Source organism: Phoca vitulina, unplaced genomic scaffold (assembly GCF_004348235.1).
Source record: "Phoca vitulina isolate PV1807 unplaced genomic scaffold, GSC_HSeal_1.0 scaffold132, whole genome shotgun sequence".
Lineage (NCBI taxonomy): Eukaryota > Metazoa > Chordata > Mammalia > Carnivora > Phocidae > Phoca > Phoca vitulina.
The window spans coordinates 108,421-123,750 of record NW_022589835.1 but is presented as its reverse complement, the minus strand read 5'-3'; the positions used below and the strand labels follow the sequence as shown (position 1 = coordinate 123,750).

Genomic DNA, 15,330 nt, shown 5'->3' with positions numbered 1-15,330 from the left:
AGAGAGAATGAGAGACAGAGAGCACGAGAGGGAAGAGGGTTAGAGGATTAAGCAGACCCCCCGCTGAGCAGGGAGCCCGATGTGGGACTCGATCCTGGGACTCCAGGATCATGACCTGAGCCGAAGGCAGTCGCCCAACCAACTGAGCCACCCAGGCGCCCCAGAGACAGGCTTTTAAAATGTTTAAATTACAGACTGTACTTTCACCTCCTAAGAAAACATGAGCTTCTCCTTAAGAGATACTCAGCGTGTGTGAGGCACACAGGGACAGCTCAGAGGTGCCAGCAGCCCCGATGCCCAGACTCCGGGCACCGTGCCCTGTAGCCGGCAGCTGGCCAGGCACGGAGGGACAGCAGGTACAGGCTCCTTCCTAGAGACGAGACCTGAGTACTGTACAGGGACCAGCATGGAGATTCTGGGAAAGGGAGTCCCAGGGTCAAATTCTTGGCTGTGAGGGCCTGGGATGTCCCGATCTCTGGTGCCAAGGGCCAGGCGGGAGTGAGGCCCCTGCCAGCTGGACTGGTTCAGGGGTCTGCCAAGGGGGGTCTCTGCAGGACGTCCCTGTCCAGCATCACTGGGCCGAGCAGCCCGCTGCGGAAGGTGCGGAGGAAGTCTCGGGCTGCCGCGGGGTAGTTGGGCTGGATGACGTTCACATCCCCTGGGGGAGACAAGACAGTCTGGGGAGGAAGGCACCTCTGTGCAGGGCAGACCCAGGATTCAGACGCACCCCTCCCTGCCCGTCCTCAGGGACTGATGGTGGCTACCTGTGGAGCTTGGGCACCACAGAGTCTGGGCAGTGGCGCCTGACCTCAGGAGGCTTCAGAGGGGTGGGACACAGGGGGTACCCAGCGCGAGGCAGGGCCGCCCTGAGCCCCCTCCTCTGCAGCACCTCCGTTTCCAGAAAAGCCACATGTGCCCGCAATGTCCTCCCCGGCCAGCGGCAGCCCGCCCCACAGGCTGGTTCTCCAAGCCCAGCCCGGGGCCGAGGCCTCCACGTCTCACCTGTGCCGGTGAGCACCTTCACCTTCTGCGTCTTCCCCAGCCTCACAGCCACCTGCTTCAGCACACTGGCTACGTCATCACAGGCTGCGGCCAGGCCGTAGTGCTGCACATACCTACACACAGAGCAACGGTCAGGGAGGGGGAGCCACGGCCAGGACCAAGGACCCCACCGGAGCCCGTCGCTGCAGCTTCCACCCCGTTCCTGAGGAGGCCCGGGGCCTGGAGCCCTCGGTCAGCACGGCAAGCCACTGGAGACACTCAGGGCCTCTGGGCAGCCGCACGAGGTCAGGGGCGCCAGGATCACCAGCACCCTCTCCAGTGGAGAAGGAACGAGGTGTGCTTGGCGTTTCTGCAGCCCTCGGACCAGCACACTGAGCACCCACCACTGCTGAGAACTGCCCGGTGGCTCCCGTGAACTCCCCTCCCACACGACTCCGGCTCTGGGCCTGATGAGAAAGGCCAGCACAGGGCCGGGCATGTCTGATCCTAAAGGGCTGAAGGAGACCAACCTCGTCCACAGACAAGCACCTCCCCGAACCCCGGGAGCCGGGAAACTCCACCCTGGACTGCCTAATGGCAGAGGAAACGGTGGATTTGCCTCATGGTCCACAGTGGAGGGCAGGGCTCAGCCATGGGGAAAGTTAAGACATGGACTCAGCCCCCACGTGGGCATCGGAGTGCCCGTCTCAGAGGGCGTCTGAACACTGTGAATGCAGGTCCTAAGTCAAACTTCTGAGGGTGGCAGCCCCACAAGGCCCTCTGTCCTGGCGACCTTGAGAGCTGTCCCCAGGAGAGCACTCCCACCAACACAGCCGAGAGCTGCCGCCCGCAGGGACTCTAGAAACTCTCTAAAAACATTCTCTAGAAATGCTGCAGGACCGCAGATGCCCAGACTCCCACACAAATGACACAAAAAAGTAAATGAAATTCTACTTCCATGCAAAACAGAATAACAGCAACTGAATTTACCTCCCCTGAAACAACCAAAACACACAAAAGACCGGTGTCCAAGGCACCAGACATCAAGCTATGAAGAATGTAAACGGGGACCCGCCACTGCCCCGCACGGCACCTCATGACCCCACAGAGCCCAGAGGGTTGCTGGAGCGGAGACACCACCAGCCGAACCAGAGGCCAGAGCTGCCCAGAGAGAGAATTCTAGAAATCGGCCAACCTCTATATTTAGCAGAGGAGGGCTCAGCACATGTGAGAAAGGAAATTCTCCAAAGCCAGAGGCCAGGAGAGACCCCGAGCAGGGCAGAGGGACTGTGCCCAGCGCTCACACAGAGCCAGGAGCAGGTGGATGGTACACAGGGCAGGGGAGGGCACCGCCCCACTTGGGGCAATGGCTCCAGACCCACAGGTCTGGAAGGAACTGTTTCCAGACAATCATCCCAAGCAAAGCTCAAGGATTTGTGCAGGAACCTAAAGATGCCCATCATCCAAAGAGACAAAACTCAAAATGCCCAGCAGCCAAGCAACATTATCAAGCATGGACAGTGGGGAAACAGACTCAGCATGAGGAGAAAATCAGTTGGTAAAACTGCCCCAGATGTTAGGGTTAGCAGAGATGTTAGATCAGTTATTGTAACCACAGTCCACGTGGTTACGAACTGAAGTAGAAACACAGAAGATGTGACACACGCTAGAGACACACACTGGTGGGCGTGAGCAGCAGGTCAGATGCGCAGGGCTGCAGGCGCATGGCCAACACATGGGCAACGAGTCCTGAGGACGGGAGAAGGCAGAAACTGAAAACACAGGAAGAAATCATGTTGACAGAGATACAAATGTAGGGATCCGAAGGGGTACGTGCACCCCGATGTTTATAGCAGCAATGTCCACAATAGCCAAACTGTGGAAAGAGCCAAGATGTCCATCAACAGATGAATGGATAAAGAAGATGTGGTATATATATACAATGGAATATTATGCAGCCATCAAAAGGAATGAGATCTTGCCATTTGCAACGACGTGGATGGAACTGGAGGGTGTTATGCTGAGTGAACTAAGTCAAACAGAGAAAGACATGTATCATATGACCTCACTGATATGAGGAATTCTTAATCTCAGGAAACAAACTGAGGGTTGCTGGAGTGGGGGGTGGGGTGGGAGGGATGGGGTGACTGGGTGATGGACACTGGGGAGGGTATGTGCTATGGTGAGCGCTGTGAATTGTGCAAGACTGTTGAATCTCAGATCTGTATCTCTGAAACAAATAATGCAATATATGTTAAGAAAAAAAAAAGAAGATAGTAGGAAGGGAAAAATGAAGGGGGGAAAATCGGAGGGGGGGACGAACCATGAGAGACGATGGACTCCGAAAAACAAACTGAGGGTTCTAGAGGGGAGGGGGCTGGGAGGATGGGTTAGCCTGGTGATGGGTATTGAGGAGGGCACGTTCTGCATGGAGCACTGGGTGTTATACACAAACAGTGAATCATGGAACACTACAGCTAAAACTAATGATGTAATGTATGGTGACTAACATAATAAAATAAAATTAATTTAAAAAAAAAGAAATCATGGTTGAAAATCTGATAAAAGCTACAAAGCCACAGATCTAAGAACTCAACAAACTATAAGCTCAAGAAACATGAAGAAAGCCATACAGGGCCCGTTGTCATAAATTGCTCAAAAGAACGACGAGAAAATCTTAAAAGCAGCTGGAGGAACAAAGGCAAACATGACTGATTACTCATCAGAAACAAGAGGGGTGAGAACAGGATGGGACAACCTCTTTCCAGTCCTGAAAACAGCTGTCCAGCTACCCTTTCACGCAAAGCGCAAATATCGTTCCAAAACGAATGTGAAATAAAGACACCTTTGAGCAACCAAAATCTGAAAGAATTCATCAGCAGCAGACCTGCACTGCAAGAAACATGACGAGACATCCTCAGATGGGGGACGCCACGTGGAACCTGGACCTGCGAGCAGCAGCCACGAGCAGTGCCCATGAAGCACCAGGCAGTGGGTACACAGCTACGCTTTACTTCTTACACTTGGAGTCTCTGTATATATAGCTCAGGTTTACAAGACAGAAGCCCAAAGACCCAGAGCAGAATAGAGATGCGCCATCGTAAGGAGGCTGCGCCGCAGACACGGTATGATGTCACTCAAAGCTGCTCCTCAAACACCAAGGCACCTCCTCCAGAAGTTACAGAGGACGAGCTGACAGAGGGGACAGAGGGATAGCATAAGAATATCCAATTCATCCAAAAAAGGCCAAAGAGAGAGACAGAGGGACAGAGGGAGGGAGACAGGCAGGCAGATGCAGAGAAAGAGGAAAGAGAATGAGGGACAGACAGAACAAACAGCAAGACAACAAATTTGGGGTTTTTTTAGATTGAACAGTAATCAAAGAACTAAAAGACAGAAAAACAACAGAGAAAGTCAATGAAACCGAAAGCTGGTTCTTGGTGGAAATCAGTAAACCTGAACGTCTGGTGGGACTGAGGTCCTCAACACGACACGGGACATCCAGGAAACACCCCAGCGAGAACAAACAGGTGCGTCAATCTATACCACAGAACACCGCGCAGCGGCCACCAGGAAGGAGCAACACGGGCCACGACACGTCACGACATGGGTCACAACACGCGTCACGACACGCATCACGACACGCGTCACAACACGGAGGAATCCGAGAGCAATCACGTCGAGCGCAGGGAACCCAACAAAAGAGAGCGCACGCCATGGGACTCCATTCCTAGGACGTTCGAGGACAGGACACAAGGCAGATGGCCACCAGGGTGTGGCATGCAGGTTGGGGGACCATTTGTAAAATAGGAGAAGGAAGGGATAGAGGAGTGATCCCCGAAGAGTACAAGAAATTGGGGGGTTTTCTTGACTGTATAAGAGCCAAACATTTCAAACTGTGCACTGCACATAATGTGCAGAATTTGTCCCATAACACCTTAATGCTGCTATTTTCCTACATGACGTTTGTCTAGGATGAGAGAGGACAGCCCGCCCGCCCCCCACCCTGCACTCACCCAAAGAGCTGGTGCCTGTTGAGGGTGTAGAGAAGGTAGTCGGCCAGGGTCTCCTCCCCCACCAGGTGGTCCAGCACGGTTCCTGGAACCAGGAGGCCAGCGTGAGGTGGAGACCGGCTCCCAGCTCACCAGAGCACTGCTGCTCCTGCCCACTCTGCCTCGGCTGTAAGCTGGGAGAAGGCAGGCGCACTCCAGGCCGTGGGGGTCCACGGGGTCAGAGCAGTGGCCCACGTCACTGGGAGCAAGGGCTGACAGGCTGCCTGCCATGCTCGCTCAGCACGCTCTGAAGTGTCTGCCACGGCCGGGCCGAGAAAAGTAGGCACAAGCCGCCAGGCCCGGCAGCAGGAGGGGGCACTAAGCGGGGGCTCCAACTCACCACACAGGGCCAGCTTCAGGCCCATCTCCACACTTTCGATCCGAGGGGCCAGCACCCCGGGAGTGTCCAGCAGGAACATCAGTGGCCGCTCACACACCTGCGGACAGAGAGGACGGTCGGGCCATCCGCTCCCTCCAGGCGTTCTGCTGGGCGGCCCCTGGAGCCAGGCTGCTAGGTTCCTAAGGCTCTGAGAAGGCCCCAGGGCCCTGTGCCGATGGGTTCGTCCTTTTCAGGAAGCTCTTGGCTTCCCCGCAGGATCAGTTCCCATTGAGTTTGGAGAATAAATCAGAGCAACAGTTTCTCCTCCCAGAGCAAAAACGGCAAGTGTGGATGGGCCGAGCTGAGCCTGGGAGAACGGGCCACTGTGTGACCTTGGGCAGGTGCCTCGGTTCCCTCATCCATAAAACAGGGGTGAGAGCACACCCTCCCAGAGGTCTGATGTAAGGGCGCTGCGGTGCCCGGCACGTGGCAAGCACTCAGTGGGAACAGAGTGGAGGAGAAGGCAGGCAGCCCACCCACAGCCCTCAGGAAGCACCAGGCGTGTGTGCGTGGAACTCTAGACCCAGCAGCCAAGGACCCTACCTGAATTCTGGACATCACAGCTCTGGTGATCCCAGGCTCACCGCCCACCCTGGTAGCTTTTCCTACAGGATGAAAAGGGGCTGTCGAATGCGGTCAACACACGAAGCCTGGCATACGAGCTACAGGATAAGGAATGAGACACATGGAAATCTACGAAGGCCCACATGAGCTTGTGTTCAGTTCAGCTCCAAACCAGCTCACAACAGTGACTCTTCTACTAAAACTTGCCTCCCAGTGCCTGGAAAGGTGCTCCAAGACCTGCCAAGGGACCGGCAGGCAAGCACCTGACCGTGAAGGTCCCCACAGAGCTCTTCCTTCAGCACCCCAGCTTCTGCCTCCAGGACTTGACCCCATGCCCCCGACACTGACCCTGCACCCTGCGAGTCTGCCCCCACAGCACTGCCCGCGACAGGCCTGTGAGCTGAGTTCCTGTCCAAGGGGCCAAGTCAACGCAAGAGTAAAGAGATACACGTGTCTGCCAGTGATGCATGGAAAAGCAAAACGTGGTACAGAAACCCAACAGGGTATTATTCAGCCTTGCAAAGAAGGAAATCTGGACACAGCCACAGCATGAATGGACCCTGAGGACATTACGCTCAGTGAAACAAGTCGAACACGAAAGGACGGATACTGTGTGACTGCACTCATGTGAGGTCCAGACAGAAAGCAGATTAGTGGTGCCCAGCGCTGGTTAGTGTTTGTTTAAAGACTTCCAATTGGAGACAATGGAAAAGTCTAGAAATAGTCTGATGGATACACAGCACTGAATATACTGAATGCCACAATTTTTTTAAAGCCACAATTTTTTTAAAGCCATAATTAAAGAAAAATAAATTTTAAAAAATAGATGATTTGGCAAGTCTGCAATGAGCACCAGAAACATCATCTGCAAAATAATGGCTGGGCTAGTTCAGTCTGGGGGTCTGTGCACTGGAAGCGGGTTTGTTAACAGATCATACATCGCTGGTGTGGAAAACAAAGCCAACGTGGACCTGGTGCGAAACTTGAAAATACTTAATGGAACAAAGGGTAAAAGCACAGCGAGTGAGTAGAGTGGGCACATCTTCGAGACTCCAAGACAGGGTGAGCACAATCAAGGAGGTGCTCAGGCAGCTCCCGGAGGCCATTCCCGAGCCGGGGGGGATGCTGTTTTCCAGCCGGGCGGGGGGGGGGGGGGGGGGGGGGGGGGGCGCCTCACCAAATGCCTCCCACCTGACATCAGGTCTCATCTATGCAGCAGGGCCCTGAGACTTCAATGAGGGAGAAGACAAAACCACCAAAGAGCAGAAAAATCACCCACATATTAAACATCAACGTTTCATGTTCAGGAGAGAAAACAAATTCAGTATAAAATGTGTAACAGGATGACTCTGTATCACCATTTAACCTTACATCAGACAGTTAACTGGGTCCTTTGGGTGCAGAGACCACCCTGAGGGCCGTGAGGCTCTGGCTATGGGAGTTTTGTCTCGGGCCCCGAGGAAGAGTGGTCCCTCTCTTTTCACAGCATGAAAGGCGGTACCTTTCCTGAGGTGCTGTCTCCTGAGCGCGTTGATGAGTGAGGACTTGCCCACATTGGGGATCCCGATCACCATGGCGCAGTACTCCAGGCTCTGCCCAGGCACAAGAGCAGGGAGTCAGGGGTCCACCCAGACCACCCGGACCACCCAGAGCCCTGCCCACAGCCCCGCCCATGGCCTCATCTGGCCCATGCTAGGGCCCCCAAGCCCAGGTCTGTGTTCAGGGGAAGGAGGGTCACTGTGGAGGCCACCCCACCCTTCCTGTGGCGAGAACAAGAGCACACAGGGCAGCTCCACAGGCGGGGGCAGCAGCCCCCTCCCAGGCACCTATAGCAGCACAGAGAGAACCCCAAGGAGTTCTGCAGCTCAGTCACGGCCCAGCACGGGGACTGCTTGACCGCCGCTTAGCTGCTGAGCCCGGGCTCCTCAGGAGGGACCAGCCCACGGCCCGCACTGGAACCCACAACCAACCTCTCCTCGATGATAGCGGTAACTGCTCTCAACCAGTCCTCTGACTATCGGGATGATCTGCAAAGGACAAACCACACAGAAATGGCTTCTTCCTGGGCTTCTGGAGGCGGTGTACTCCCGGGTCCAGCATCAGGGAACCAGGACTGTCCACATCAGGATTTAGAATGTGCTGGGGCCCCAAGGGGGGGCAGTGATCTGTGCCATGTCCTGTCCCTCCACCGGCAGTGAGCAGGTCAGCCCCCCAGAGGGTGACAGGTCTGACTGCAGCCACCTCCTGCCAAGCCAGTGAAATAATCCTAACGTACAACTGCAGAAAACGCGGCCCCAGACCTCCAGAAGCTCGTCCCCGCCACGGCCCCGAGTGCACACGACAGCCTGGCACTGCACTCCGCAGTCACAAGCTGTCCGAGCCCACCCGCTCTCGACCAGGACCCCCGCAAGCCCACGGACTGTCTCCGAAACTCTGCTTCTTGTGAGAGCAAGAGATGATCTGTGGGATTTCTTAAGTGTATTTAAGCAAAAGCACTAGAGTGCGAAACAGAGGGACACCTACCTGCTTGATATTCTCATCCCTTACACAGTTGGTGAAAACAACATTTTTTAGGCCTTCTCCTTCTAAGTGTTGTATAATTTTCTGAAAGAGAATATTTCCATTTTATATACTAAATGCAAATACGGGTGGCATGATATGCTAAAATCCAAGAATCTGAGCTTAGAACCCCAACCCCACCCCCGCCACAGGGCCAGGCGTGTTCCCTGGCTCAGAGCCACCGCAGCAGGGCCTGGGAAGAGCCAGGCCGTGGGGGGGGCAGGCGCAGCAGGTGCTGAAGCACCGCGGGCAGAGGGCAGAGGGCAGAGGGCCTCGGGCAGAGCGCAGGAGCGCCTGGCCCCCCTGTGAGGGCAGGAGGGAAGTGCCCCGGCCAGGGGCCCATGTACTCCGGGCTCCAGCGGGGAAGAAGGCTCAGCGCAGCACCACTGCCTCTCAGGACTCAGCCCCTTCACGTACAAGGAGCCTCTTCCAGCTTCAAACAGTTCTGGTCTCCACTGGTGATCCTGTTATACCGGAGTACTCTGCCTAGCTCCCCTGTAAACTGAGGCTTGAACCCAATCCAATTACAAAATATATGTAATGTTTTAAAAGCCCAAAAGTAAACTAAGGCTAATATGAATTTACTGGTCTTAACACTAAACGAATACAGTGTAGGAATCCTGTTTTTTAAAACCAGTAGGATATTGTTTGATCAGCTACTGACCTAAAAATATGGTTGATGCCTAAATGAACAAGAAGTGATCCACTAATTTAGTTTTACTTATGTATTTTAGTTATTCGTTAGATGATGCAGATTAAGACACAGGCCACAACAAAGACGTATGTGTATAAATTCACAGTGGATGTTCCCACCCAGCACTCAGAGGCAGACATGAGGAGCCACTGCTGGGGGCTTCTCCACTCCTCTCCAGGACCTCTGCCACAGACGCACCTGAGAACAGCTCCCAGCCGGGGGAGACACTGCTGTGTCCCTATGGGAGGTCACCTTAGTGCCCAGCACTCTACAAAAATTAGCATTTAAGGGCAGAAGCAATCACTGATTAAGACTCAAATCTCAACCAATAAAAGCAAAGCTTGTGATAAATTACTACATCTGCACATGCACTGAGACCCATGAGCACCTAGTTCCTGGAGGACCTGAGCTGCCCGATCTGCACAGCAGGAGGACTCAAAATGACAACAGGTGCCTGCACCTGGCTCAGGGGTCGCTTCTGCTTGGATTCTCAAAAGAACTCCGGTGGCTTCAGTGTTTGATGTTTCCCTGGAAACCTTGACACAGAGGCTTGTGGTTGGGGCTTAAGTAACTCAAACATACCACAATCAACTAAGATTGAACGGGCTCCATGTCCAGCATAGAGTCTGCTTCTCCCTCTCCCTCTGCCCCTCCCCACTCCCCCGAGCTCTCTCTCTCTCTCTCTCTCTCTCTCTAAAATAAATAAAATAGGGGCCCCTGGGTGGCTCAGTCAGTGAAGCGTTTGCCTTCAAACAAGCAGATCCCTGGCTCCTGGGATCCAGCCAAGGCATCAGGAGCCTGCTTCTCCCTCTGCCCCTCCTCCCCCAACACCGCTTGTGATCTCTCTCTCAGATAAATAAATAAAATCTTAAAGGAAAGGAAAGGGAAGAAAAAAGAAGAAAAGAATATAAAGCTTTTTAAAAACAAGAAAGGAAACCTATACTACATTCTGGAAACAAAGAGAAAACTGCACTAAGAGCCTGACAACGGGCAGGCTGCACCGGCTCCGGCGGCCGCCCTTTGCGCAGGAAGAACAGAGGGGAGCGCCTGAAAACAGCATGTCCAGACCTCCGTGTTTCTCGAACTTCTGCGACACATGGGAAAACCTGCACTGGGTCACTTGGTCACTCGCGTCCCCCAACCCTGCCTGCTTTGAAGAAGTTCCTTTGGGCCCCCCACCCTGCTAGTTTCCAAATCACTGGGTGTGCAGGACTGGCCGGCCAGTGTGGGTGCCTGGGGTAAATGCAGCCATCATGGGAGACCTCCAGGTCAGTACCTGTGGCCTGCGCCTGTGGCCACCGGCCTCACACAGCTACCAAAACACAACTCGTCACAATGAAATAAACTGTGAACATCGGCGCTGCAGCCAGAGCCCCACTTCAGTGTTCCCAGCCAAACGGGCCAGAGGCCACACAGTGAGGCACCAGGCTCCAGCCGCACAGCCCGGCCATGTCCCATAAGAGAGGCACATCTTGGTCCTTTGGACCATAAATTAATCATTATAAATTAGAGGGAGGCATGTCATTTTGAGAAATCATATAGGAATACCTCTGCAAACAAAGGGTTGTTTGCCAAAGCAAGACTGCCTGGGTGAATCAACACCGTGTTTGTTTGCAATCCCAGACACAGGAACCCTAAGGGTGACGGCATCTGGGACGGGCACCTTCACCTGCTGCTCTTTCAGATCCGCCAAGTCCATTTTGTTGAGGACCAGCATGTGAGGCTTAAGCCCAAGAGTTTCCTGAAACAGAGGATTGCGGCCTGAAAGTGGAATGTGGCAAAATTAAGGCAAAAACTCCCTCAGTGCTTTACCAGCCCATTAATTTATCTTGTCCATCTTGTTACACAGACTGACACCATCTTCAGAAGGAACTGAGCAGAGGAGGAAACCCAATCTCAGTGCAAGTACCTGCCAGCCAGCCCAGCTTCACGCTCCAAGAAAGATGAGACCAACCCCCCGTCCTGCCCTCCCGGCTGGGGAAAAGGACACCTGGTCGCTGCCGCGTTCCCACTGCAGACACGCAGGGCAGTGGGTCTCACATGCCTTCCCCAACAGGAATGATGGTGGCGAAAACAAACACAAAGCTCAGTGGAAGGTTTTGTAACTGGTTGTTTGTTTAGCTGCCAAGGTACATAACAAAATGAATGATCTGATCACTCCAAAACAGCGCATCCCGTAAAGTCCTAATCAGTCTATCTCAAACCACTGCCCCCCTCTGGTTACCGCCAAAGGGATGAGGGTCCCCATGGAAACCATCCTTGAAGGTTCTGCCTCCTCGCCCTCAGCCAGGGACCCTCGGGGAATCAGGATAGGTCCCACCTCATGGGACCCTAACACAGGCAGGAAGAGAGGCCTATATATTTATCTTCTGAACACTCAGCTCCTACTGAGTCCAGGTGTGAAATTCCCGAGGCCTCCAGCACACCCTGGGTCTAGACACCAGTTAAGGGCTATGCCCTCACCCCACACAAAAGGACTTTCCATAAATCTCACTCTTCCCTCAAGGGTTAACCAGTCCTGTGTAACTCAGAATACCAAAAGCCTCAGACTCCCTCCCAGGGCCCCTAACCCAGCCCAGGGTTCCTTGCCAGGTCCTGGAGAAAAAGGCAGAGGTCTAGAAACCAAAAGGACAGATGTCCACTCACTGTGCAGTGAGTAACAATTACAGGTTTATCATTTTTGATAATCAAACATATGACTGCCAGCAAACACTTCTGACCAGCATGGGATATCCTATAAATTGACATATTTAGCCTACAGTAAATAAACTTGACACTTTATTACAAAAGTTCCAGAGTCTTTGAAATAGTGAAAATGGTCCCTCATCTGACGTCCTTGAGCTGGTAACAACTCTCAAACCAACACCTTCATCACATAAAGAGAACCCAAACATAGCTCAAAAACAACAGAAACAAGGTCTGAAAGTATATTCATTAGTGAACAAGATCACCAGATCTTGCCAATTCACGCCTCGGGCACAGAGGAAAACCCTGTTGGCCGTCACATTTCAATCCAGCTTGCATAACCCCACCGAGAGAACCCACTGCTGGACTGGACGGGAGGTCTGGGTGTGCCAGGCAGAGGTCAGAGACAAAGACGCTACCCTATGGACCAATGGGGAGCGTCAAATAGCGCAAGGCCTGGACCCCATACCAGAGATGCTGATTAACTGGTCCGGAAAGGGGCCCAGACCAGGATTTTTTAAACCCTCCTGGAGAAACTCTAATGTGCAATGAGGGCTGAGAACCACTGCTTCAAGTGCCAATAACTGAGAGGTGAGGGTACCACCCTCTGTGGCAGCAAACTAGACCAGAGCAGAGGCCAGACAGAGGAGGTGCACGGAGACCAGGTAACAGCCAGGAATGCCTCCCACTGCTTGAGCATTGCCCGATTCAGGAATAACGGCCTCCCCTTACCACTAGGATGCCACACCCAATTCCAACAGTTGGGAGCGAGAGAGCCCACAACACTAAGCAATTCTGTGACACCACCTGGATGTCCTATAACTTAACTCAATTCTAACACTATCTACATGGAGAAAGAGTCAGATCCCACAGGCTAAGGGCTCAGTCCCACAAGATGCCCCCCCCCCCATTAAGGTGCCAATCACAAGTCCAGGCCATCACCTGTGCTTCTGACCCACTAGTTATAGATGGGAGGTTCCCATGACCCCCTCCTTGGATTCAATTAGTTTGTTAGAGTGGCTTCACAAAACTCAGAGAAAATTTTACTTACTAGATTACTGGCTTATTAGAAAATGATATGACTCTGGAATAGCCAGATAGAAGAAACATATAAGGCAATGTATGTGGGATGGAGCACAGAGCCTCCATGCCCTAAATGTGCCACTCTCAGGGCGCCCGGGTGGCTCAGTCAGTTAAGCATCCAACTCTTGATTTCAGCTCAGGTTGTGATCTAAGGGTCGTGAGATCAAGCCCCCCACTGGGCCCACCGCTCAGAGCAAAGTCTGCTTGAGATTCTCTGTCCCTCTGCCCCTCCCAGTCCTGCATTTGCATGTGTGCCACCTCCCCCCATTCTAAATAAATAAATAAATAAATAAAATATTTTTTAAAAAATAATGTGTCACTCTCCCTCCATATCCACATCTGACAACCCAGAAGTTCTCCAAACCCTGTCTTTTTAGGTCTTTATTGAGGCTTCATTATATAGGCTTGATTTATTAAATCACTGGCCATTGGCAATCAATTGCCACTCCCAAAGGTCAGGGGTGGAACTGCAGGTTCCAATCTCCAATAGCAGGACTGTTTCACCTGGCAACCAGCCCTCAAACCTAGGTGACTTAGTGGGTTTCCAAAAGTCACCTCATCAACAGACACCTTTATCACTCATCACTTAAGAAATACCCAGGGTTTTAGGAGCTCTATGCCAGAAACAGGGACAAAGACCAAATATACATATATTTCTTATTATAAATCACAGTATCACAACCACTAAAGGATATCCGGGCATCATGGACCTCGATGATACAGTCCACCAACTTTAGGCTGCTCTGCATCTTCTTCAGCCCTGGAAAACAGAAGGATGCCTAATGGGTCTGTGGCTTTTCAAGAGTGATGGGTTTAAACTGTCACGAATGACACACCACAAACAACCCAAAAAGAATACATCTGAGTGAAGTGTCCTAAGTCACCATAACTGACGACCGTTTGCTGAGTGCCTCTTTCAAATTCAACAGTGGTGTCTCCAAGAAAGAGAAGAGGCCCTGCCTGAGGTGCAGCAGCATGTCTGGGTCCGATCCCCTTGGAGGGCTCTACGTGGAGTATTTAACCTCTATAGGTGTTGGTCTCAGCTACAGAACAGGCAACTCGGACTGCCCGACTCACTGGGCCCTCCACACTGTGTATCCACTTCAGCCACTCACCCTTACCCAGGAACCACACACAGAACAAAAGTTACAAGACTCCTCAGGAACGGTGCACCGCTCAGCGCCCCTCACACAGCCACACGGGGGCATTGAGAGCATCCTCCAGCTTCTCACATCTCCCACCTCCCGTGCGCACGCTGCCACTGCACCAGCCCTCGGGATACAGACGTGCGCCGCACTCGGTCACCGTGCACCGGGTGAACCAGAGCGCGCGAAGGGAGCCGGCCCTCGGGACACCCACGTGCGCAGCACTCGGTCACCGTGCACCCGGTGACCCAGAGCGCGCGAAGGGAGCCGGAGCTGGAGCGGCGATCGCCGCCCTGACGGCTGTGCGGCTCCCAGAGGTCTTCCCCAACAAGCCGTTAGGAACAGTAAGGATGTCCCAGGGAGGTTTGGCAGAAGACAGCAACGCCTCTGTGTTTTAAATGTGCTGCAATGACAACACAGCTTGGAAAGTACTTCCCTCCATTTCATTTAGTCCTCAACATAATATTCAGGAAAGTAGCTCTTTGTAGAAACAGATGTGGAAACGGAGGCTTCGGGAAATAAAGTGGCAGAGGGGACTTGCTGGGTCTCAGGACCACCCCAGGACACCTCTGCCGCCCGCCCCACGCGCGGTCAACCTGACGGGCGAACGGGTGCTGGGGACGCCGGCGGGTTGGGGGGTGGCGCCGGGAGGGGACACCGGGGACGCCGTGGGGGTGGGGGACTCCGGAGGGCGCACACACGGGCATACAGAGACGGCCGCAGCCGGCGGGCGGACCCCGGCCCCTCCCGCCCCCACCTCACCCTTGGCCATGTGTCCCGGGAACCAGCGCGCCACGTCGCGACCGCCCCGGGAGAAGCTCTCTCGCCAGCCGGCCCCGGCGGCGCCGCAGAGCACGCGCGAGGCCAGCCTCATGGCGCCGTGTCGCCGAGCGCAGCGCGGCTCGGGGGGACCGCTCCGGCAACGGACCTCCCCGCCGGGTCCACTACCGGAGCCTGAGGTTCCGGCGCTCCAGGAGACCGCCGGGCGACTCGCGCATGCGCGCTACGCTGCCTTCGGCGACGCATGGAGCCTGGGGGCGGGGCGGGGGCCCGGGGGCGGAGCCCGGGGCGGGGCTACGAGCCGACCTCGGACCTGTGCACTTCCGGGACTTCGCAGGGGTCCTGAGTTTATGCGGTATTTCTTTTTTTAAGAAATTCATAGAAATTTAAAAATTTCTAGTTCTTTCT

The 15,330-nt window shown here is 53.9% G+C and overlaps 1 protein-coding gene across 3 annotated transcripts; it reads right to left on the bottom strand.

Annotated features, from left to right (window-relative positions):
- Window positions 1-170: 170 nt before the first annotated feature.
- Window positions 171-15,099, bottom strand: MTG1 (mitochondrial ribosome associated GTPase 1). Of its 3 annotated transcripts, none has more exons than XM_032399152.1 (11): window positions 14,905-15,099; window positions 13,693-13,757; window positions 10,893-11,003; window positions 8,500-8,580; window positions 7,947-8,003; window positions 7,478-7,568; window positions 5,956-6,017; window positions 5,374-5,470; window positions 4,998-5,079; window positions 1,003-1,115; window positions 171-658 (listed from the first exon to the last, which is right to left on the bottom strand). In XM_032399152.1, the coding sequence occupies exons 1-11, from the start codon at window positions 15,014-15,016 to the stop codon at window positions 525-527; spliced, it is 1,005 nt and encodes a 334-aa protein (XP_032255043.1). In that variant the 5' UTR covers window positions 15,017-15,099; the 3' UTR covers window positions 171-524. The 3 variants fall into 3 exon arrangements, with proteins under 3 accessions (XP_032255043.1, XP_032255044.1, XP_032255045.1); XM_032399153.1 differs by having other exon boundaries at window positions 10,899-11,003; window positions 14,905-15,098; XM_032399154.1 differs by lacking the exons at window positions 13,693-13,757; window positions 14,905-15,099 and having other exon boundaries at window positions 10,778-13,160.
- Window positions 15,100-15,330: the final 231 nt, after the last annotated feature.

Bases quoted from the DNA above. Each gene is read 5' to 3' on its own strand.
- MTG1 (XM_032399152.1), bottom strand. From the start codon at position 15,016: ATGAGGCTGGCCTCGCGCGTGCTCTGCGGCGCCGCCGGGGCCGGCTGG. The intron at 11,004-13,692 runs ATATCCTTTAGT...TAATTTTGCCAC, and splicing joins TCGAGGTCCATGATGCCCGG to ATTCCACTTTCAGGCCGCAA. The intron at 5,080-5,373 runs GTGAGTTGGAGC...TCCTGGTTCCAG, and splicing joins CCTGAAGCTGGCCCTGTGTG to GAACCGTGCTGGACCACCTG.